The sequence below is a fragment of the Catharus ustulatus genome, chromosome 29, assembly GCF_009819885.2.
Source record: "Catharus ustulatus isolate bCatUst1 chromosome 29, bCatUst1.pri.v2, whole genome shotgun sequence".
In the NCBI taxonomy this organism is placed as follows: Eukaryota; Metazoa; Chordata; class Aves; order Passeriformes; family Turdidae; genus Catharus; species Catharus ustulatus.
In genome coordinates this window covers 1,773,830-1,796,352 of record NC_046249.1, presented here as the reverse complement: position 1 = coordinate 1,796,352, position 22,523 = coordinate 1,773,830, and the positions used below count along the sequence as shown (strand labels likewise).

The 22,523-nt window shown below is 44.2% G+C and overlaps 1 protein-coding gene across 1 annotated transcript in view; it reads right to left on the bottom strand.

Annotated features, from left to right (window-relative positions):
- The window catches only part of UPF1 (UPF1 RNA helicase and ATPase), a 42,586-nt gene that overhangs the window by 7,775 nt on the left and 12,288 nt on the right, over window positions 1-22,523 (bottom strand). The window contains 16 exon segments of the mRNA XM_033082172.2: window positions 1,005-1,179; window positions 2,443-2,585; window positions 4,631-4,787; window positions 9,326-9,443; window positions 11,005-11,218; window positions 13,692-13,835; window positions 14,275-14,389; window positions 14,798-14,962; window positions 16,992-17,110; window positions 18,106-18,265; window positions 19,421-19,529; window positions 19,727-19,825; window positions 19,976-20,060; window positions 20,579-20,740; window positions 21,165-21,345; window positions 22,109-22,276. Of these exon segments, the coding sequence (XP_032938063.1) occupies window positions 1,005-1,179; window positions 2,443-2,585; window positions 4,631-4,787; window positions 9,326-9,443; window positions 11,005-11,218; window positions 13,692-13,835; window positions 14,275-14,389; window positions 14,798-14,962; window positions 16,992-17,110; window positions 18,106-18,265; window positions 19,421-19,529; window positions 19,727-19,825; window positions 19,976-20,060; window positions 20,579-20,740; window positions 21,165-21,345; window positions 22,109-22,276 (2,314 nt within the window).

Here is a 22,523-nt window from a genome sequence, read left to right as displayed (position 1 = left end):
CCCAGGATTTAGGACCCCCAGGATTTGGGATCCCCAGGGTTTAAGACCCCAGGATTTGGGATCTCCAGGATTTAGGACCCCAGGGTTTAGGACTCCCAGGACTGAGGATCCCCAGGGTTTAGAACCCCAGGAGTGGGGATCCCAGGATTTGGGATCCCCAGGATTTAGGACCCCAGAATTTGGGACCCCAGGATCATGATCCCAGTATTGGAATCCCCAGGATTTGGGATCCCCAGGATTCAGGACCACCAGGATTTGGGATCCCAGGATTCAGGATCCCCAGGATTGGGACCCCCAGGATTCGGGACCCCCAGAATTCGGGAGCCCAGGATTTGGAATCCCCAGGATTCAGGATCCCCAGGATTTGAGACCTCCAGGATTCAGGATTCAGAACCCCCAGGATTGAGGACCCCCAGGATTCAGGACCCCAGGATTGGGGACCCCCAGGATTCAGGATGCCCAGGATTAGATCCCCAGGACGGAGGATTCCCAGGGTTTAGGATCCCCAGGGTTTGGGATCCCCAGGATTCAGGACCCCCAGGATTTGGAATCCCCAGGATTTAAGACCCCAGAATTCAGGATCCCAGGATTCAGGACCCCCAGGATTCAGGACCCCCAGGATTCAGGACCCCCAGGGTTTAAGACCCCAGGATTTAGGACCCCCAGAATTTAGGACCCCAGGATTCAGGACCCCAGGATTTAGGATCCCCAGGATTTAACACCCCAGGATTCAGGACCCCAGGATTCAGGACCCCCATGGACTCAGGATCCAGGATTCAGGATTCAGGACCCCCAGGATTGGGCCCCCCAATGATTCAGGACCCCAGGGATTTGGAATTCCCAGGATTCAGATCCCCAGGATTCGGGACCCCAGGATTTAAGACCCCAGAATTTGGGCTCCCAGGATTCAGGACCCCAGGGTTTAGACCAACCCCAGGATTGAGGATCCCAGGATCAGGAATCCCAGGATTTAGGATCCCATGACTCAGAGCCCAGGCACTCACGGGGTTGATGGTGTTCACCAGCTTGCGGGGTTTGCTGAACTGCATCAGGCTCTCCCTCAGGTTGTTCAGGGGCCCCTCCACCAGCACCTTCTGCTCCTTGTAGTAATTGAGGAGGTGATTCCAGAGGGGCTGCTTGGACAGGGCCTTGGGGTTCCCCACAATGATCACCCCATACCTGTGACACCAGGGAAACCACAATTAATTTAATTAATTTCATCACAATGCTGATTAAAAGCTGGGATTGTTGGCAGCAATCATTCCAGATGTGGCTCAAACAGCTGGAAGGAGATTCCCAGCAGGAAATTTCCTCCTCCAGGTTTGCTGCAAGTAACTCCTGTCCCTTCCAGGGGCTGTGAGTGCCTCACACTTGTTTGTACCAACAGATTATCCCTGAGAGTCTCAGGGGAATTCCTTCCCAAAATCCAAAATCCCACCCAGCCCTGCCCTCTGGGATCCATCCTCAGTCTGTCCCTCCACCCCTCCATCCCTCATCCCAAATCCTTTTCAGCTCCGCCTGGAGCCCCTTTAGGCTCTGGAAACAGCTACAAGGTTTTCCTGGGATTTGCCCTTCTCCCAATTTTTGGACACTCCCAGGGATCCAGGAGCTCTGGCAATTCCATCCCAAACCCTCCCAGAGAGAAATTCCTTCCCAAAATCCATCCACTCCCTGTGTCCTGTCCCTCCATCCCTCAATCCCAAATCCTCTCCAGCTCTCCAGGAGCCTGGAAACAGCTCCAAGGTTTCCTCTGGAGCTTCTCTTCCAGTCTTGGACACTTCCAGGGATCCAGGAGCTCTGGGAATTCCATCCTAGGGAGGAATTCCTTCCCAAAATCCCATCCATTCCCCTGTGTCCTGTCCCTCCATCCCTTCATCCCAAACCCTCCCCAGCTCTCCTGGAGCCCTTTCAGAGCCTGGAAACAGCTCCAAGGTTTCTCTCTGGAGCTCCTCTTTCCAGCCTTGGACATTCCAGGGATCCAGGAGCTCTGGGAATTCCATCCCAGCCAGGAATTCCTTCCCAAAATCCCAGCCAGCCCTGCCCTCTGGGAATCCATCCCTCATCCCAAACCCTCTCCAGCTCTCTTGGAGCCCCTTCAGGCTCTGCAAACAGCTCCAAGGTTTCCCTGGGATTTGCCTTCTCCAATTTTTGGACATTCCAGGGATCCAGGAGCTCTGGGAATTCCATTCCAGGGAGGAATTCCTTCCCAAAATCCACCCAGCCCTGCCTCTGGGAATCCATCTCTCAGTCCTGTCCCTCCATCCCTCCATCCCTCATCCTAAATCCTTTCCAGCTCTCTTGGAGCCCCTTTAGAGTCTGCAAACAGCTCCAAGCTTTTCCTGGGATTTGCCTTCTCCAATTTTTGGACATTCCAGGGATCCAGGAGCTCTGGGAATTCCAGCCCAAGCCCCAGAGAGCCCTGTCCCTGGGCCCTGTCCCCACCTGGCTCTGGTCAGGGCCACGTTGAGCCTCCTGGGGTCGTTGAGGAAGCCGATGCCCTGGTGCTCGTTGGCCCTGACACAGGACAGGATGATGAAATCCTTCTCCCTGCCCTGGAACGCATCCACACTGGCAATTTCCACTTCCTGCAAGAGAGAAAAACAGCTCTGCCACCCCCAGGCACTGCTGGACCCTCCCTCAGCTGGGAAAATGTTGGGTTTGGAGGGAGGAGAGGTTTGGTGATTGCAATGGGGACAGGGGAACAGGGAGTCTCAGCTCAGGAGAAATTCCCTTCAGGAGAAATTCCTTCCAGGAGAAATTCCCTTCAGGAGAAATTCCCTTTCAGGAGAAATTCCTTCCAGGAGAAATTCCTTTCAGGAGAAATTCCTTCCAGGAGAAATTCCTTCCAGGAGAAATTCCTTCCAGGAGAAATTCCTTTCAGGAGAAATCCCTTTCAGGAGAAATCCCTTTCAGGAGAAATTCCCTTCAGGAGAAATTCCTTCCAGGAGAAATTCCTTCCAGGAGAAATTCCTTTCAGGAGAAATTCCCTTTCAGGAGAAATTCCTTTCAGGAGAAATTCCTTCCAGGAGAAATTCCTTGCAGGAGAAATTCCCTTCCAGGAGAAATTCCTTCCAGGAGAAATTCCTTTCAGGAGAAATTCCTTCCAGGAGAAATTCCTTTCAGGAGAAATTCCTTCCAGGAGAAATTCCTTCCAGGAGAAATTCCTTCCAGGAGAAATTCCTTTCAGGAGAAATCCCTTTCAGGAGAAATCCCTTTCAGGAGAAATTCCCTTCAGGAGAAATTCCTTCCAGGAGAAATTCCTTCCAGGAGAAATTCCTTTCAGGAGAAATTCCCTTTCAGGAGGAATTCCTTCCAGGAGAAATTCCTTTCAGGAGAAATTCCTTTCAGGAGAAATTCCTTTCAGGAGAAATTCCTTTCAGGAGAAATTCCTTTCAGGAGAAATTCCCTTCAGGAGAAATTCCTTCCAGGAGAAATTCCTGCCATGCTCAGAGCTCTGTGGTTCTCCCAGAACTCTGCACAGAAGTTCTCTGCTGAGGGTGTTGCCAAAAAAATTCTGGTTGCTCCAAAATTGAGAAGGATGAGATGAGCTCTGAGAAATCTCAGTGAGATTGAAAATCTCTGACTAAAAATCTCTGACTAAAAAGTTCTGATTAAAATGTTCTGACTGTCCCAAAACTGAGCAGGGTGGGATGAGCTCAGTGCCAGGGACACAGCACTGCTGGCACAGGGAGAAATGGCTTTTGGTTTTTGTTTTTTGGTTTTTATTTTGTTTTTAGTGCTGGAACTCAGCTCTGTGCTGTCTGCTGCAGGATTTGCTCCCAGGTTCATCAATCCAGGATTTGGTTTTGATTTCTTTGGTTTCCTGCACGTCCCTGGGTGTGGGGGCTGAGGAGGGCACAAGGATTTCCACAGGGAGCTTAATAAACTTTAATAAACTTTTCATAAAAATTTAAAAAAAAAATCCATTAATGTTAACCAAAACCAACTCAAAAATTCAGGAAGAAATCCATTGAGATTAACCAAAACCAACTCAAAAATTTAAAAAAACTCCAAATATTGAGATTAACCAAAACCAACTCAAAAATTTAAAAATCAATCTGTATTAACCAAATGCAACTCAAAAATGAAAAAAAAAAACCCCAAACACTGGTATTAACCAAAACTACCTAAAAAATTCAAAATGATATTAACAAAAACCAAGTAAAAAATTAAAAAAAATCCAAACCAACTCAAAAAAATCGATTGATATGAACCGAAACCATTTAAAAATTAAAAAAAATCACTGATATGAACCAAAACCAACTGAAGATTAAAAAAAAAATAATCCATTGATATGAACCAAAACCAACTCAAAAATTTTTAAAAATCCACTGATATCAACCAAAACCAACTTAAAAATTAAAATAAATTCCATTGATATTAACCAAAACCACCTTAAAAATTCAAAAAGAAATCCACTGATATTAACAAAAAGAAGTTAAAAATTAAAAAAAAAAAAATCCAAACCAACTAAAAAAATTCAAAAAAATCGATCGATATGAACCGAAACCATTTAAAAATTCAAAATAAATCACTGATATGAACCAAAACCAACTGAAAAACCCCAAAAAATCACAGCCTGCAGTTGGAATAACCCCCCCAAATTTCAGATTTTTGCCCCCTGGGGTACCTGGTAGAGCTTGGTGTGCAGGGAGCCGCTGAACTGCATGTACTGCACCAGGTAGGAGCGCTGGCCCTCGTAGGGGGTGATGATTCCAATCTGGTCAGGCTTGGCCCCAGCCTTGAGCAGCTTGGTGGTGATCTTCTCCACGTTGGCAGCTTCAGTCCTGCACAGGAAAAAAGGGCAGGGTTGGGTTTTGAACAGTTCATGGGGGTTAAAAGGATCCCAGGGGTGGTAAAAATCAGAATTCTCACAGGTTGAGAGGCAGTGTTTGAATTTTATGGGTTAGATTGTTGGGAAAATTTTAGATAAAATTGTGTATGGGGAGACAGCAGAGCAGAACAAATTCTAGTGAAGGTTCACAAACACTCTGAGGTTTAAAATCTCTTTTTTAGTCACTACTTATACAAAATAGAACTTTGTTGGAGTCAGTGAGACAAGGGCCTGAACCCTCCAGAATGCAGGGATTGAATTAAAGCCCTGGTAATTGAATGAGAGGTTAAGGAGAAGAATGAGCCTGAGTTTAAGTTGAGATGTAAGTTTGAGTTTTAGGATCAATAAATAAATAAATAAATAAATAAATAAACAAACAAACAAACAAATAAATACATAAATAAGATTGAGTTTTAGAATCAATAAGCAAACAAGCAAACAAACAAACAAACTAATAAATAAATAAATAAACAAGTTTGTTTCAGTGAGAGCTGCAGTGTTTTCAGTCTGTAAAATGTGCAGATCCAGAGCAGAAGAACAAGTTCTAGTGAAGGTTCACAAACACTCTGAGCCTTTAAAAGCTCTTTTTTAGACACTTAATAGAAAAAATAAAATTCTGTTGGAGTCAGTGGGACAAGGGCCTGAACCCTCCAGAGTGCAGGGATTGAATTAAAGCCCTGGCAATTGAATGAGAGGTTAAGGAGAAGAATGAGCCTAAGTTTAAGTTGAGATGTAAGTCTGAGTTTTAGGATAAATAAATAAATAAATAAATAAATAAGCAAATAAACAAATAAATAAATAAATAAGATTGAGTTTTAGGATCAATAAGCAAACAAACAAACAAACAAACAAACAAATAAATAAATAAATTTGTTTCAGTGAGAGCTGCAGTGTTTTCAGTCTGTAAAAGGTGCAGATTCAGAGCAGAACAAGTTCTAGTGAAGGTTCACAAACACTCTGAGGTTTTAAAAGCTCTTTTTTAGACACTACTGAGACAAAATAAAACTTTGTTGGAGTCAGGGAGACAAGGGCCTGCCTGAATCCTCCAGAATTAAAGCCCTTGCATGGACTGAAACTCAGAATGAACCTAAGTTTAAGTCTAGATGTAAGTTTGAGTTTTAGAATGGATAAATAAATAAATAAATAAATAAATAAATAAATAAATGCATGAATTAATTAATTAATAAGTTTGTTTCAATGAGTGCTGCAGTGTTTTCAGTCTGTAAAAGGAGCAGACCCGGAGCAGAACCAGCCCTAGTGAAGGTTCACAAACACTCTGATGGTTTCTGTGAGCCTTTAAAAGCTTTTTCAGACACTGCTTGGACACAACAGAGCTGCAGTGAGAGCATTGCTGACATTTCCCAGCCAGAACAGGACAGATCCTGTACGTGGCTCACACAGGAGAAATGTCAGGGTTGGGTTTTTGAACAGTTCATGGTGGTTAAAAGGATCCCAGGTGTGGTAAAAATCAGAATTCTCACAGGTGGAGAGGCAGTGTTTGAATTTTATGGGTCAGATTGTTGGGAAAATTCTGTGTGAGATTGTGTGTGGGGAGAGTTGGTGCTTTCAACATTGCTTTGTGCTTTTAACATTGCTTTGTGCTTTTGCTTTTTGCCAGTTTTTTGCCTTTTGCTTTTTGCCATTGCTTTTTACTTTTAGCCATTGTTTTTTACCATTGCTTTTTGTTTTTGCCATTGTTTTTTGCTTTTCACCATTGCCTTTTGCCATTGCTTTTTGCCTTTGCCATTGCTTTTTATTTTTACCATTGCTTTTGCTTTTAACATTGCTTTTGCTTTTTGCCATTGCTTTTTACCATTGTTTTTTTCTTTTTGCCATTGCTTTTTGCCATTGCTTTTTGCCTTTGCTTTTTGCCATTGCTTTTTTCTTTTTGTCATTGCTTTTTGCCATTGTTTTTTTCTTTTTATCATTGCTTTTTGCTTTTGCCATTGCTTTTTGCTTTTAACATTGCTTGTCGCTTTTAACATTGCTTTTCTCATTGCTTTTTGCTTTTTATCATTGCTTTTTACCATTGTTTTTTGCTTTTTACCATTGCCTTTTGCCATTGCTTTTTGCCAGTTTTTTGCCTTTTGCTTTTTGCCATTGCTTTTTGGTTTTTGCCATTGCTTTTTGCTTTTTGCCATTGTTTTTTACCATTGCTTTTACCATTGTTTTTTGCTTTTTACTTTTAACATTGCTTTTGCTTTTATCATTGTTTTTTGCTTTTACCATTGCTTTTTGCCAGTTTTTTGCCTTTTGCCATTGCTTTTTACCATTATATTTTACCATTACTTTTTGTTTTGCCATTGCTTTTTGCCATTACCATTGCTTTTTGCTTTTTGCCATTGCTTGGGACTTTGTGCTAAAACCTCCATGGATTTCATGTCTGTGCCTGTTTTAAACACTGCTGTGCTGTTACAATAAATAACATTTATAGCAGCCAGGAACTGCTTTAATCATTCAGAAGTAGGGTAACCCCACACTGATGGTGTAAAAAAAAATTATGGAGAAAATCTGAGCAAAGAGTTAAAAAACTTCTCATTTTCCTCAAAATTTGGGCTTCCAAAGGTTTCTCCTCCCTGTTTTTAAGTCAGGATCCAGGTGAAATTCTCAATTTTTAAATGGATTTAAGCCCAGTTTAAATCCATTCCTCTTTTTTTTTTTTATTCCTTCCCCATGGACTCAAGGAGCAGATTTTTCCCTTCACAAACAGCAAAAAAATCTCAATTTCTTGCTGGATTTTTATGTACACATTGAACTTTTCTAATCAACATCATCCCAAGCATCCCCCAGATCCTCTGGCTGTTTTATCTCAAAGCTTTAAATAGAGAATGTTTTGAGCTGTGCTGTTTGTTTGTGCACAATCTGCAGCCAGCCTTGCACATTCTGCTCAGGAAACAGCCTGGATTAAAAATATCTCAGCTGATTTTTGATTTTTTCACAAGTTGGGCTGGTTTCCCTGAACAATCACAACCCAAGAGGAGCAGATTTTAAATTTATTTCTTGAAAAAGAAGGTGGAAAAAAGAAAAAAAACTTGATTTCCATCCTTTTTGGAATAAATTAAATTTGAGATTTTGCTTATTGGGATTGAAAATGTGATTTGGTCCAAATTCATCCACATGAAATAATTTATTTAATATAAATATTTATAAGAATTCTCCACACATCAAGCCCAGCCTTGAGCCTTTTTTTGCTGTAAAAGGAGCCCAAGGAAAACAAATCTGAGCTGCATCCCCTCAATGAAACTTTTATTAATCCAAGGATTTGCTCCCTGAGGGGTCCCTGCACACTTAGGCCAGGCTTAGCTGGCAGAGCTGGGCTCACCTGTTGAGCCAAGGCATGTGAACAATCACAGCCCAAGAGGAGCAGATTTTAAATTTATTTGTTGAAAAAGAAGGTGTAATGTGCAGAAAAAAAAGGAAAAAAGAATTGATTTCCATCCTTTTTGGACTAAATGAAATTTGGGATTTTGCTTATTGGGGTTGGAAATGTGATTTGACCCAAATTTATCCACATGAAATAATTTATAAGAATCCTTTAATATAAGTATTTATAAGAATTCTCCACACACCAAGCCCAGCCCAACCTTGAGCCTTTTTCCCAAGGAAAACAAATCTGAGCTGCACCCCTCAATGAAACTTTTATTAATCCAAGGATTTGCTCCCTGAGGGGTCCCTGCACACTTAGGCCAGGCTTAGCTGGCAGAGCTGGGCTCACCTGTTGAGCCAAGGCATGTGAACAATCACAGCCCAAGAGGAGCAGATTTTAAATTTATTTCTTGAAAAAGAAGGTGGAATGTGCAAAAAAAAGAAAAAAAAAGTTGATTGCCATCCTTTTTGGACTAAATGAAATTTGGGATTTTGCTTATTGGAGTTGAAAATGTGATTTGGCCCAAATTTATCCACATGAAATAATTTATAAGAATCCTCTAATATAAGTATTTCTAAGAATTCTCCACACACCCAGCCCAGCCTTGAGCTCTAAAAGGAGCCCAAGGAAAACAAATCTGAGCTGCACCCCCCAACAGAACTTTTATTAAACCAAGGATTTGCTCCCTGAGGGGTCCCTGCACACTTAGGCCAGGCTTAGCTGGCAGAGCTGGGCTCACCTGTTGAGCCAAGACACTTGAACAATAATGACCTAAGAGGAGCAGATTTTAAATTTATTTGTTGAAAAAGAAGGTGGAATGTGTAGAAAAAAAGGAAAAATAAAACAAAAAATTGATTTCCATCCTTTCTGGATTAAATGAAATTTGGGATTTTGCTTATTGGAGTTGAAAATGTGATTTGGCCCAAATTCATCCACATGAAATAATTTATAAAAATCCTCCAATATAAGTATTTATAAGAATTCTCCACACACCAAGCCCAGCCTTGAGCCTTTTTCCCAAGGAAAACAAATCTGAGCTGCATCCCCCAATGGAAGCTTTTATTAATCCAAGGATTTGTTCCCTGCACACTTAGGCCAGGCTTAGCTGGCAGAGCTGGGCTCACCTGTTGAGGTAGGAGGTGCCTGAGCTGGCAATCTCCTCCTGGCCCTGGGTCACGTAGAAGAACATGGGTTTGTCAGGCTGGGGCCACTGGAAGTCAAATCCTTTCTTCACCCTGTCAGCTGGGAGCAGGGAACAGAACACATCAGCAATTCTGAAATTTCCACATCAAAATAAAGGGTGATGCAATTTATTTTTTTTTAATTAAAACAGTAAATCTAGGTAAGGGAATTTCTGCTGGAGATTTGTAGGATTTGAATTCTCAGCTCTCCCCAAATTTCAGGAACCTTCAGTGCCACTCTGTTCTCTTTGCAGATGATTGTTTTAATATAAAATCTTGGACACTCTGCAGATTGTTCCAAGAGCACCAACAGCTTCCAGGGCATGGAAACAGAAACCAACAGGGATGACCCAAAATGAGAAGGGATAACCCCAAAAAATGAACAGCAATAACCTCACATGAACAGGGCTGACCCCAAGTGAACAGGGCTAACCCCAAACACACAAGGTTGACCCCAAATTAACAGGGCTGACCCCACAAGAACAGGAACAGCCCCAAATGGAACAGGGCTGACCCCAAATGAACAGGAACAGCCTTAAATGAACAGAATTAACCCCAAGATGAACAGGAATAACCCAACATGAACAGGGTTCACCTCAGTGAACAGGACTCACCCTAAACACACAGGGCTGACCCCAAATGAACAGGAACAGCCCAAATGGACAGGAGTAACTCCAAATGAACAGCAATAACCTCACATGAGCAGGGCTCACCCCAAATGAACAGGAACAACCCCAAATGAACAGAACTGACCCCAAACACACAGGGCTGACCTCAAATGAACAGGGCTAACCCCAGTGAACAGGACTCACCATAAACACACAGGGTTGACCCCAAATGAACAGGACTCACCCCAAAACACACAGGGCTGACCCCAAGTGAACAGAACTGACCCCAAACACACAGGGCTGACCCCAAAAGAACAGGACTCACCCTAAATAAACTCAGCAAGCTTTACATGATGGAGAATCAAACATTTGGTGCCCCAACACCGAGAACACAACCCCTCACTGCCCTGTCCACAAACCCCACACCCTGCTGGGGGTGCTGCTCCCAGCCACAAACCCCACACCCTGCTGGGGGTGCTGCTCCAGCCCCTTACCTGCAGTGACCCCATTCTGCAGGGTTGGAGGGGAACCGAGAAAACACGAGAACACAACCCCTCACTGCCCTGCCCTGCCAAACCCACAAACCCCACACCCACAAACCCCACACCCTGCTGGGGGTGCTGCTCCAGCCCCTTACCTGCAGTGACCCCGTTCTGCAGGGAGCCCTCGTAGAAATGTTGGAGGGGAACCGAGAGAACACGAGAACACAACCCCTCACTGCCCTGCCCTGCCAAACCCACAAACCCCACAAACCCCACACCCTGCTGGGGGTGCTGCTCCAGCCACAAACCCCACACCCTGCTGGCCCTGGGGGTGCTGCTCCAGCCACAAACCCCACACTCTGCTGGCCCTGCTGCTCCAGCCCCTTACCTGCAGTGACCCCGTTCTGCAGGGAGCCCTCGTAGAAATGTTGGAGGGGAACCGAGAGAACACGAGAACGCGACCCCTCACTGCCCTGCCCTGCCAAACCCACAAACCCCACACCCTGCTGGCCCTGCTGGCCCTGCCCCTTACCTGCAGTGACCCCATTCTGCAGGGAGCCCTCGTAGAAGATGTTGGAGGGGAAGGCGCTGAGGGCGGGGTGCATGCGGTACTGCACCTGCAGCCGGATGGGCCGGATGCCCAGAACCACCAGGCGCTCAAACAGCGACTGCGACAGCCCCGCCTTGGCTGCCTTCTTACACATCACCACAGGGCCCAGCTGGCAGTGGTCACCCACCAGGATCAGCTGTGGGAGAGAGGGAAACAGCTCAGTTGGGTTGGTGGAGCATGTTTACAATAATAAAAAAATCCTGCTGGAAAATCCAGGAGCGCGATTTGGGTTGGACGAGACAAAATCGCAAATTTCACTTCACTGTTTAGACATTCCAGGGATCCAGGGGCAGCCACAGCTGCTCTGGGAATTCATCCCAGCCAGGAATTCATCCAGTATCCCACCCAGATTGCCCTTTCCCAGTCTTGTCCCTCCATCCTTTATCCCAAATCCCTCCCCAGCTCTCCTGGAGCCCCTCAGGCTCTGGAATCCTGGTTAACACCATTGTGTCACCCTGTCAGTTCTTGCACATCACCACAGGGCCCAGCTGGCAGTGGTCACCCACCAGGATCAGCTGTGGGAGAGAGGGAAACAGCTCAGTTGGGTTGGTGGAGCATGTTTAGAATAATGGAAAAATCCTGCTGGAAAATGTAGGAGCGCGATTTGGGTTTGGACGATCTAAAATCGCAAACTTCACTGTCCCAGGCTGCTCCAGCCTGGCCTTGGACATTCCAGGGATCCAGGGGCAGCCACAGCTGCTCTGGGAATTCATCCCAGCCAGGAATTCATCCCAGTATCCCACCCAGATTCCCCTTTCCCTGTGTCCTGTCCCTCCATCCCTCATCCCAAATCCCTCCCCAGCTCTCCTGGAGCCCCTCAGGCTCTGGAATCCTGGTTAACACCATTGTGTCACCCTGTCAGTTCTTGCACATCACCACAGGGCCCAGCTGGCAGTGGTCACCCACCAGGATCAGCTGTGGGACAGGGGGGAACAGTTCAGTTGGGCTGGTGGAGGTTGTTCAAAGTAACAGAAATTACTGGGAAAAAATGGAAAAGGCAGGAGCGCGATTTGGGTTTGGACGAGATAAAATCGCAAACTTCACTTCACTGCTTGGACATTCCAGGGATCCAGGGGCAGCCACAGCTGCTCTGGGAATTCATCCCAGTCAGGAATTCCTTCCCAGTATCCCACCCAGATTCCCCTATCCCAGTTTGGAGTCATTCCCTGTGTCCTGGAATTCCATCCTTTATCCCAAATCCCTCCCCAGCTCTCCTGGAGCCCCTTCAGGCTCTGGAAATGGCTCCAAGGTTTCCCTGGAGTTTCTCTTTCCATCCTGGCCTTGAATCCTCCCAGGGAACAATTCCCAATTCTCAAATCCCAGCCCCAGTGGCAGTGGGAGCCATTCCCTGTGTCCTGTCCCTCCATCCTTTATCCCAAATCCCTCCCAGCTCTCCTGGATTCCCTTCAGCTCCTGGAAATGGCTCCAAGGTTTCCCTGGAGTTTCTCTTTCCAGCCTGGCTTTGGACACTCCTCAGCTTTTCTGGGAATTCCATCCCAGCTCCTCCCCTCCTTCACAGGTAACAATTTCCCCTAAATTTAAAACCCAACCCCACTCTCTGTCAGTTCAATCCATTCCCTGACACATCAGGAATTAATAATTCTCAGTTCAGCTCTCCCCAAATTTCAGGAACCTTCAGTGCCACTCTGTTTGCAATGATTGTTTTAATATAAAATCTTGGACACTCTGCAGATTGTTCCTAGAGCACCAACAGCTTCCAGGGCATGGAAACAGAAACCAACAGGGATGACCCAAAAAGAGCAGAAATAGTCCCAAAAAGAGCAGGAATGGCCCCAAAAAGAACAGGGATAGCCCCAAAAAGAACAGGGATAGTCCCAAAAAGAACAGGGATAGCCCCAGAAAGAACAGGGATAGTCCCAAAAACAGCAGGAAGAGCCCCAAAAAGAACAGGAACAGCCTCAAAGAGAACTGGAATAGCCCCAAAAAGAGCAGGGATAGCCCCAAAAAGAGCAGGAATGGCCCCAAAAAGAGCAGGAACAGCCCCAAAAACAGCAGGAATAGCCCCAAAAAGAGCAGGGATAGCCAAAAAAGAATAGGAACAGCCCCAAAAAGAGCAGGGAGAGCCCCAAAAGAGCACGAATAGCTCCAAAAGAGCAGGAGTAGTACAAAAAACAACAGAGATAGCCCCAAAAAGAGCAGGAATAGCCAAAAAAGAATAGGAATAGCCACAAAAAGAGAAGGGATAGCCCCAAATGAACAGGGGTAGTCCCAAAAACAGCAGGAACAGCCTCAAATGGACAGAACTGACCCCAAATGAACAGAAAGAACTGACCCCAAATGAACAGAAAGAACTGACCCCAAATGAACAGGGCTGACCCCAAATGAACAGAACAAACCCCAAATGAACAGAACTGACCCCAAATGAACAGAACTGACCCCAAATGAACAGAACTGACTCCAAATGAACAGAACTGACCCCAAATGAACAGAACTGACCCCAAATCAACACGACTCCCCCCAAATGAACAGAGCTCACCCAAACTAAAGCCAGGCTCACCTCATGACACAGGAATCACTGTGTGTGCCTGCCCTGGCCCTGAGCAGCCCCTGGCATCCCCTGGGTGCTCCCCAAGCCCCCCTAGATTTACCTGCTTGGCCCCCAGCACCACGGGCACCATGCACTCGGGCTCCGTGGCCTGCGTGCTCTCGTCGATCAGGATGGAGCGGAACTGCATCTTGGCCAGCCGGGGGTCCCCAGCGCCCACACACGTGCAGCAGATCACATCTGCGTTCTGGGGGGACATGGGGACACTCTGGGGTCACTGGGGACACTCTGGGGACACTCTGGGGACACTGGGGACACTCTGGGGACACTAGGGACAGTCGGGGGTCCCCAGTGCCCACACACGTACAGCAGATCACATCTGCGTTCTGGGGGACAGGGGGACATTGGGGACACTCTGGGGTCATTGGAGACACTCTGGGGACACTGGGGGGGTATCTGGGATTGAGGGGAGGAACTGGGATTGAGGAAGAACTGGGATTTGGGGTGGCAGCTCTGGGATTTGGGGTGGATGTCAGCAGGGATTTGGGGTGGATGGCAGTTCTGGGATTTGGGTGGCAGCTCTGGGATGGGATTTGGATGGCAGTTCTGGGATTTGGGGTGGGTGGCAGTTCTGGGATTTGGGGTGGGTGGCAGCTCTGGGATTTGGGGCCAGCCCCAGGGCTCACCATGAGCAGCTCTCTCTCTGCCGTGCGTTTCAGAGCCCGGTACCGTTTCTCATCAGCTGAGGAAAGTTCTCCAGTCTCATCCTTGAGCTGCTGCAGCTTCTGCAGCTCTGGCATGCTGAAAAAAACACCAGGAATTTTCCTTTAACACCCCAAATCCCACCCCAAACACCGCAGTGCCCACCCCAAACACCGCAAACCTCACCTCAAACCCACAAACCCCACCTCAAACATCCCAAACACTCCAAACCCCACCTCAAACCCCCAAATCCCACCCCAAACCCCACAGTGCCCATTCAGAACACCCCAAACCCCAAAAATCCCACCCTAAACCCCACAAACCCCACCCCAAACACCCCAAATCCCACCCCAAACACCCCAAACCCCATCCCAAATACCAAAATCCCACCCCAAACACCCCAGTGTCCACCCCAAACCCCACAAATCCCACCCCAAACCCCCCAAACCCCACCCCAAACACCCCAAACCCCACCCCAACCCCCCCACGGAGGTTTTTGGGGCTGACCTGTCCATGTTCCTGATCTGGTTGTGCAGGGCCAGGAAGGACACGGGGGAGTCGATGGCCTCGCGGCTCTTGGCGCACAGACGAACGACCTTGAGGCCGGTCTGGTGGATCTTCTCTGTCAGCTGATCCACGGCGATGTTGCTGGGGGCACACACCAGCACAGGTCTGGGAAAAACGGTACAAAAGGAGGGAAATATCAGGTAAACAGCAGGGAAACATCAGGAAAAAAAATTAGCCAATAAACAGCCCAAAATCAGTGAAATATGAGGTAAAAATCAGGAAAAAAAATCAGGCAAAATCCACCCAAAATCAGCAAAACGTCAGAAAAAAAATCAGCCCAAATCAGGTAAACATCAGAAAATAAAAATCAGCCAAAAAACAGCCTAAAAATCAGGTAAACATCAGGTAAACATCAGGAAAAAAAATCAGCCAAAATCCACCCAAAATCAGCTAAACATCAGCAAAACGTCAGAAAAAAAATCAGCCCAAATCAGGTAAACATCAGAAAATAAAAATCAGTCAAAAAACAGCCTAAAAATCAGGTAAATATCAGGTAAACATCAGGAAAAAAAATCAGCCAAAAAAAAGCCTAAAATCAGTTAAACATCAGAAAAAAAACAGCCAAAAACATCCAAAAATCATCTAAACATCAGCAAAAAAAATAAGCCATAAACCACCCCAAAATCAGCGAAACATCAGCAAAAAAAATCAGCCAAAAACCACCCCAAAATCAGCTAAACATCAGGCAAACATCAGGAATAAAATTAGCCAAAAACCAGCCCAAAATCAGCTAAACATCAGCCAAAAAATCAGCCAAAAAATCAGCCAAACACCAGCCAAATACCAGTCAAAAATTCAGGCAAAAAATCAGGTAAATATCAGCCAGAAAGCAGCCAAATAGCAGCCAAAAAATCAGCCAACATCAGCCAAGTATCAGCCAAAAAGAAGTCCAAAAACAGCCAAAAAAAATAACCCTCAAAACCTGTCAAATATTTACCAAATAGCAGCCAAACATCAGCCAGATATCAGCCAAAAAATCAGCCAAAATCAGCAAATTATCAGGCAAAAAATCAGGCAAAAAAATCAGGCAAAAAGAAGCCCAAAAACAGCCAAAAAAACCCCCAAAACCTGTCAAATATTTACCAAATAGCAGCCAAACATCAGCCAGATATCAGCCAAAAAATCAGCCAAACAATCAGCCAAAATCAGCCAAATAATCAGTCAAAATCTCAGCCAAAATCAGCCAGATAATCAGCCAAAATCAGCCAAAAACTCAGCAAAAATCAGCCAAATAATCAGCCAAAATCAGCCAAATAATCAGCAAAAATCAGCCAAAATCTCAGCCAAATAATCAGCCAAAATCAGCCAAAACCTCAGCCAAAACTTCAGCCAAATAATCAGCCAAAATCAGCCAAAATCTCAGCCAGATAATCAGCCAAAATCAGCCAAAAACTCAGCCAAACTCAGTCAAATAATCAGCCAAATAATCAGCAAAAAATCAGCCAAATAATCAGCCAAATAATCAGCCAAAATCAGCCAAATAATCAGCCAAATAATCAGTCAAAATCTGCCAAATAATCAGCAAATAATCAGCCAAAAACAGCAAATAATCAGGTCAAAATCAGCCAAAAACTCAGCAAAAATCAGCCAAAAAATCAGCCAAAATCAGCCAAATAATCAGTCAAAATCTGCACACACTGCATTTCCCCAGCCTGGCACTAAAATGTAAATTATATCCCATCCCCTGCAATGTCTGTCCCAGCACCCAGCCCAGCCCAGGATGATTGATTGATCTCTGCCCTCCCAGCCCAGGATGATTGATTGATTGATTAATTGATTGATCTCTGCCCTCCCAGCCCAGCCCAGGATGATTGATTGATTGATTGATTGATTGATTGATTGATCTCTGCCCTCCCAGCCCAGGATGATTGATTGATTGATTGATCTCTGCCCTCCCAGCCCAGCCCAGGATGATTGATTGATTGATTGATTGATTGATTGATTGATCTCTGCCCTCCAGCCCAGGATGATTGATTGATTGATTGATCTCTGCCCTCCCAGCCCAGCCCAGGATGATTGATTGATTGATTGATTGATTGATTGATTGATCTCTGCCCTCCCAGCACAGGATGATTGATTGATTGATTGATTGATTGATTGATTGATTGATTGATCCATCCCTGCCCTGCCTCACCCGTTGCCCTGCCTGGCCAGGTGATAGACGATGGTGGCCGATGTCACCGTCTTGCCCGTGCCAGGGGGACCCTGGATCAGGCTCAGGGGGCGCTGCAGGACGGTCTTGACGGCATAAACCTAAAAAAAATAGACAGAAAAAAAATATATAGTAAAATAAATACAGTTAAAAAATACAGTGAATGCAGTAAAAAATGCAGTAAAAAATACAGTTAAAAAATACAGTTAAAAAAATGCAGTTAAAAAATGTAGTTAAAAAATACAATTAAAAATACAGTAAGAAAAATACAGTAGAAAATACAGTAAAAAAATACAGTAAAATAATACAGTTAAAAATACGGTAAAAAATACAGTAAAAAAAAATACAGTAAAAAAAAACAGTTAAAAATAGTTTAAAAATACAGTTTAAAAATACAGTTTAAAATACAGTAAAAAATACAATTTAAAAAATACAGTAAAACAATACAGTGAAAAATACAATGAAAAATACAGTGAAAAATACAGTTTAAAAAATACAGTGAAAAATACAGTGAAAAATACAGTGAAAAATACAGTGAAAAATACAGCGAAAAAATACATTTTAAAATGCAGTAAAAAATACAGTTAAAAAAATACAGTAAAATAAATACAGTAAAAAGTACAGTAAAAAATACAGTAAAATACAGCAAAAATACAGTAAAAATACAGTAAAAACAGTAAAAAATACAGTAAAAATACAGCAAAAAATACAGTTAAAAATACAGTTAAAAATACAGTAAAAAATACAGTAAAAATATACAGTAAAAACCAGTAAAAATATACAGTAAAAATACAGTTTAAAAAATACAGTAAAAAAAATACAGTAAAAAAATACAGAAAAATACAGTAAAAATACAGTTTAAAAATACAGTAAAAAAACACAGTAAAATAATACAGTAAAAAAATACAGTAAAAACCCAGTTAAAAATACAGTTTAAAAATACAATTAAAAATACAGTAAAAAATACAGTGTAAAAAATACAGTTTAAAAATACAGTAAAAAATACAATTAAAAATACAGTTAAAAAAATACAGAAAAAAAAATACAGTTTAAAAATCCAGTAAAACTGTCTGTGCAGTGGGAGGAGCTGAGTTACCTGAGAGTGGTTGAGGTCAGGCAGGCCCTGGGCTGTGAAGCGCTTTGGCAGCTGGCATTTGATGATCACATCTTCCACCTCATGGCCCAGCAGCTTGTGGTAGATGTAGCCAGACACTGAGGTCTCATCCACTGCAAATGTTTTCAGAGCACTCTGCATCCTGGCATGAAGGGAAAGAAGGGAAGTTGTTCCTAAAAATCAGTGTGAGGCACCCATGGGTGTCCTGCACCAGGTACCAGACACAAGTGGGAAAGGGAACAACATCCAATGTTTATTAACGGAATTAAAATGACAAAAGTTACACTCTGAGAACACAGATTTTGTTTTTTCCCTGTGTGAACGTTACAAGGGGTTCCCAGGAAAATGTGGAGAGGAACATCAGCCTTTGGGGACAGAACCTGTGAGGGGAATTGGAGGTGACAGAACCTGAGATGGGAATTTAGTGCAAAAATCTGTGACAAGAATTTGAGGTGCAAGAACCTGAGATGGGAATTTGAGGTTCAAGAACCTGTGAGAGGAATTTCAGGTGCAAAAATCTGTGTGGGGAATTTGAGGTGCAAGAATTTGTGAGAGGAATTTGAGGTGCAAGAACCTGTGAGGGGAATTTGAGGTGACAGAACCTGAGATGGGAATTTGAGGTTCAAAAACCTATGATGGGGAATTTGAGATGCAAGAACCTGTGATGGGAATTTGAGGTGACAGAAACCAAGATGGGAATTTGAGGTGTAAGAACCTGTGAGAGGAATTTGAGGTGCAAGAACCTGAGATGAGAATTTAGTGCAAGAACCTGTGATGGGAATTTAGTGCAAGAACCTGTAAGAGGAATTTGAGGTGACAGAACCTGTGAGAGGAATTTGAGGTGCAAGAACCTGAGATGGGAATTTGAGGTGCAAGAACCTGAGATGGGAATTGGAGGTGCAAGAACCTGTGAGAAGAATTTGAGGTGCAAGATTTGAAAATAAATTTGCAGCCACAATGAAGAAAATAATGGGATAAGAGAAGATAATAATAAAAGGACATACCACTGATAGGAAATTCTAATAACAGGATAAGAAGCCAGCTCCTGTCTAACCCAACACAGACTTGGCTGAAGCCTGTGGGCTCCACAGCCAAATTTTGATATTTTAACTGTTTAAAGCAATTTTAGGAAGCTGAAAATTGTTATAAAATTGGGGTTTTTTATGCCATTAATTCCATTTCTCTGAACCACCACACACTGAGATTTCTGATGGGTGGTGCCACAGCAAGACCAATTTGTTTTTGTTCTCAAAAACCACTGAGTGAAGGCAAAGAACACAAATTCCTGCCTCAGTACCTGTCAAAGGAAGTGGATTTCCACACAAAATCCACCTGGAAGTTGTGGGTGACCTCCACAGGAGCTCCCACGCTGCTCCTCAGCTCGATGGCGATCTCATCACCATAATCTGTAGAACCTCGTTAAGTAGTAATTGCCAGCAAAAATTGGGATTTTATTTTCCCCCAATTTTGGTGATTTTTCTTCAGCACAGCTTCCCTCCCTTCACCCCAAACAGGTTAAATTAGCAGAGAATTATTTCTGGGTGTAATGATGGATTTCTGAAGGCTCCAGCTCAGGGTTTGGGGCTCTCTAAGTAAAGGATACTATCAGGAACTTTGATCACGTGCCCAATTCCTTTCCAGAGAGGGGCCAGGTCTCCCTTGTACCTCAGGCAGATCTCATCTCCCTGCATCAGGCGCATGTCTGCAAAGGAAAGGGGAAAAAAAAATCTCAGAGCAAGCACAAAAACCTCCCAGAGCCACCCCAGGCAAGCTCAGAGTGCTGCTGCAATGCTGATTTTATTCAGAGAGCAGAAATAAAACCCTGCCAAGGAGACAGTGCAGGTGTGCTCACCTGAATCAGTCTTTGGCAAAGTGAAATAAGCAATTCTCTTCTTGTTCAAGCCCAGGTCCCACCTGACTGTGATGTTATCTTGGGTCTGAGGGGATAAAAAAATAACATCTGTTATTGTCTGGAGTTGTTTGGCAACCACCACAGTCCTGTGGAGAAATTACAAAACAATGCCACCAAAAATCTGTATGTACTGCTGTGGCTGAGCTCACAGCACCTGCAGGAGGTGAATTCTGTTCTAGGAGTTCATGATGAGAAACAAAATCCTGCTGAGCAGCTGTGGAGTTCTCCCCCAGTTCAAACACCCAACAAATGTTTGCAGAACTCCCAGAGCTCCCTGCCAGGGAACTGCAGCAGCTGGGGGCACCAAAAAGCTGCAGTTCTGGCAGAGGAGGTGGATTTTGGAAAGAAAAATTTTTAACACAGAAAAGGTGAGAAGTTCCCAAGTGTTTCAAGCTCCTCACAGTGAGGATTTTTTGTTCTCCCCTCCCTGCTATCCCTGTGCTGCCACACCCCAGCAATTCAAACCTTTATTTCACTTTATTCACAAAGTTTCCCTCTGTGCTGTGAGCCCAGGACTGACCAGGCAAATCTCCCACATTTTACCTGAGATTCCTTGAGTTTCTTGTCATAATCTGCCTCAAGCTTGACCAGAGGACCAAATATATTTTGGTATTGATAAGCATCTTCATATCTAAGCAGGACATGCTGGGGTTCCTCATCAACACCAGGTTTTTCCAAGTCCTCCAGGGTTGCTGATGGATTTTCCTGGAAATTAAAGCAGAGATGTTTTTGTTTCAAAGCCTGAAGTATTAAAAAAAGACAGCAGGATTGATAAAATTGTGTTTTACTGATACAGGGACAGATATCAAGGTGGAACCATCCTTAAAACCACACCAGGGCATTACAAATCATATTAAACCCAGTTTAAATTTTAAAGGATGAACAAAAACAACTCTCAAAAACCTCCTAACTGAATGAAGCAGCAATTCCCTGCTCTGCTGGGCATCACTTAAAGCAGAAATATTTACAAATTTTGATTTTCAGCTTGGTGAAGCTCCCAACAATTTCCTGAATCCTTTCACCAATTCCCTGAGGCGCTGCAGGATTTAAACCTCATTTCTGCCTTAAAAATCTTCCAAAAAACCCTCAGAATTGAGTAAAATAAACCCCTAAAAAGTGCAGGCTGTACCTTCCAGAGCTCCTCCAGTTTGTTGATCTGCTGGGCTGTGATCTGGCGCGCCCGGAGCTGCTCCTGCTCCGAGGGAATCTTCACCAGCCAGGAGAGGAAGCAGCGGTCCTGGATCAGGGGCTGCCACTGGGAACTGTCCCAGTTGATGTCCTTCAAGCTGCTCTGGCTGGCACATGGCTGCCTGCAGAGCAAAACACAGGCAGCAATCATCAGTTTGGATAAAATGTGAGGAGGAAAAGGTGTGGAGGGTGAAAATGGGGGTGGTGTGTTCCTGAAACTGCTCAAAAAGCAGAAAAAATCCAGGCAAAACCAGCCCAGCCTGCTGGGAAAAGTGAGAAGTGTTGCTTGGGTGTTTGCAGGATTTAAAATTATTTAAAATATTAAAAATTGATATTAAAATATGAATGGATATTTAATATGAAACCTTTGGAGGTGGTTGTAATCCATACTGTGCACACACTGATCAGACAAAGAGGGCATTTCCCAAACTGAAACACAATTTCTACTGCAAGCACACAGTGCCAGCCCTGAATTCAAACACACACCACTGTAAATTTTCAGTTCTGGCTGAGGTTGTCAGAACAAATTTCTGATTTATTGTGACCTCAAACATTGTGAGTGAGAGCTGCTGTTCCATGGCTCCAGAGCCACTTCCTGAACTGAGCTGTAGCTCAAAAAAACAAGAGGGAAAAACATCTAAGAAATGCAGAATTTAGGAAAAACACTTTTTTACAGAATTAAGATGTTCCTACAGAACTAAAAAGAGAATTTCCTTTGCTGCATTATCCATTTGAACCCTGAACTCTGCACAACCACCTGAAGGAATGCAGAACGCGAAACACATTTTTTTATTAATTTAAACAAAATTAAACAATTTTATGGAATGAAATGAGACTGAAAGCAGGAGCTGGAGCAGCAGAGGTGGCAGCAAGGCCTGGGCTCACCTGCACAGCAGAACCACCACGGAGTCAGCCTTGGCTGGGATGAAGCCCAGCAGGAAAACGTTGCGGCAGCCGCAGTTGTAGCACTCCAGCACGGTCTCCCCCAGGGGCCCATCCTTGTGCAGGGTCACCTCCTTGCACTTGGCTCTCACCAGGTGATTCACAATGTGGCTGGGGGCAAACAGGACAGGTTTAGAGCATTTCCAACCCCAAATCACAGCTCTTTGTGGGTTAGTTAATGTTAAGGTTTGATAAATGTGTTTGTGGTGGTGGAAACAGAGGGGTGAGTTCCTCAGAGAGAGAACAAAATACAGGAATTGAATTAAAACCTTCAGAGAAATTCAAAGGTATTAAGCCATGAAACAGAGGTGCAAGCTTTAATTTTAAGTAAATAACAATATGTTTTAAGTGCCTTAAA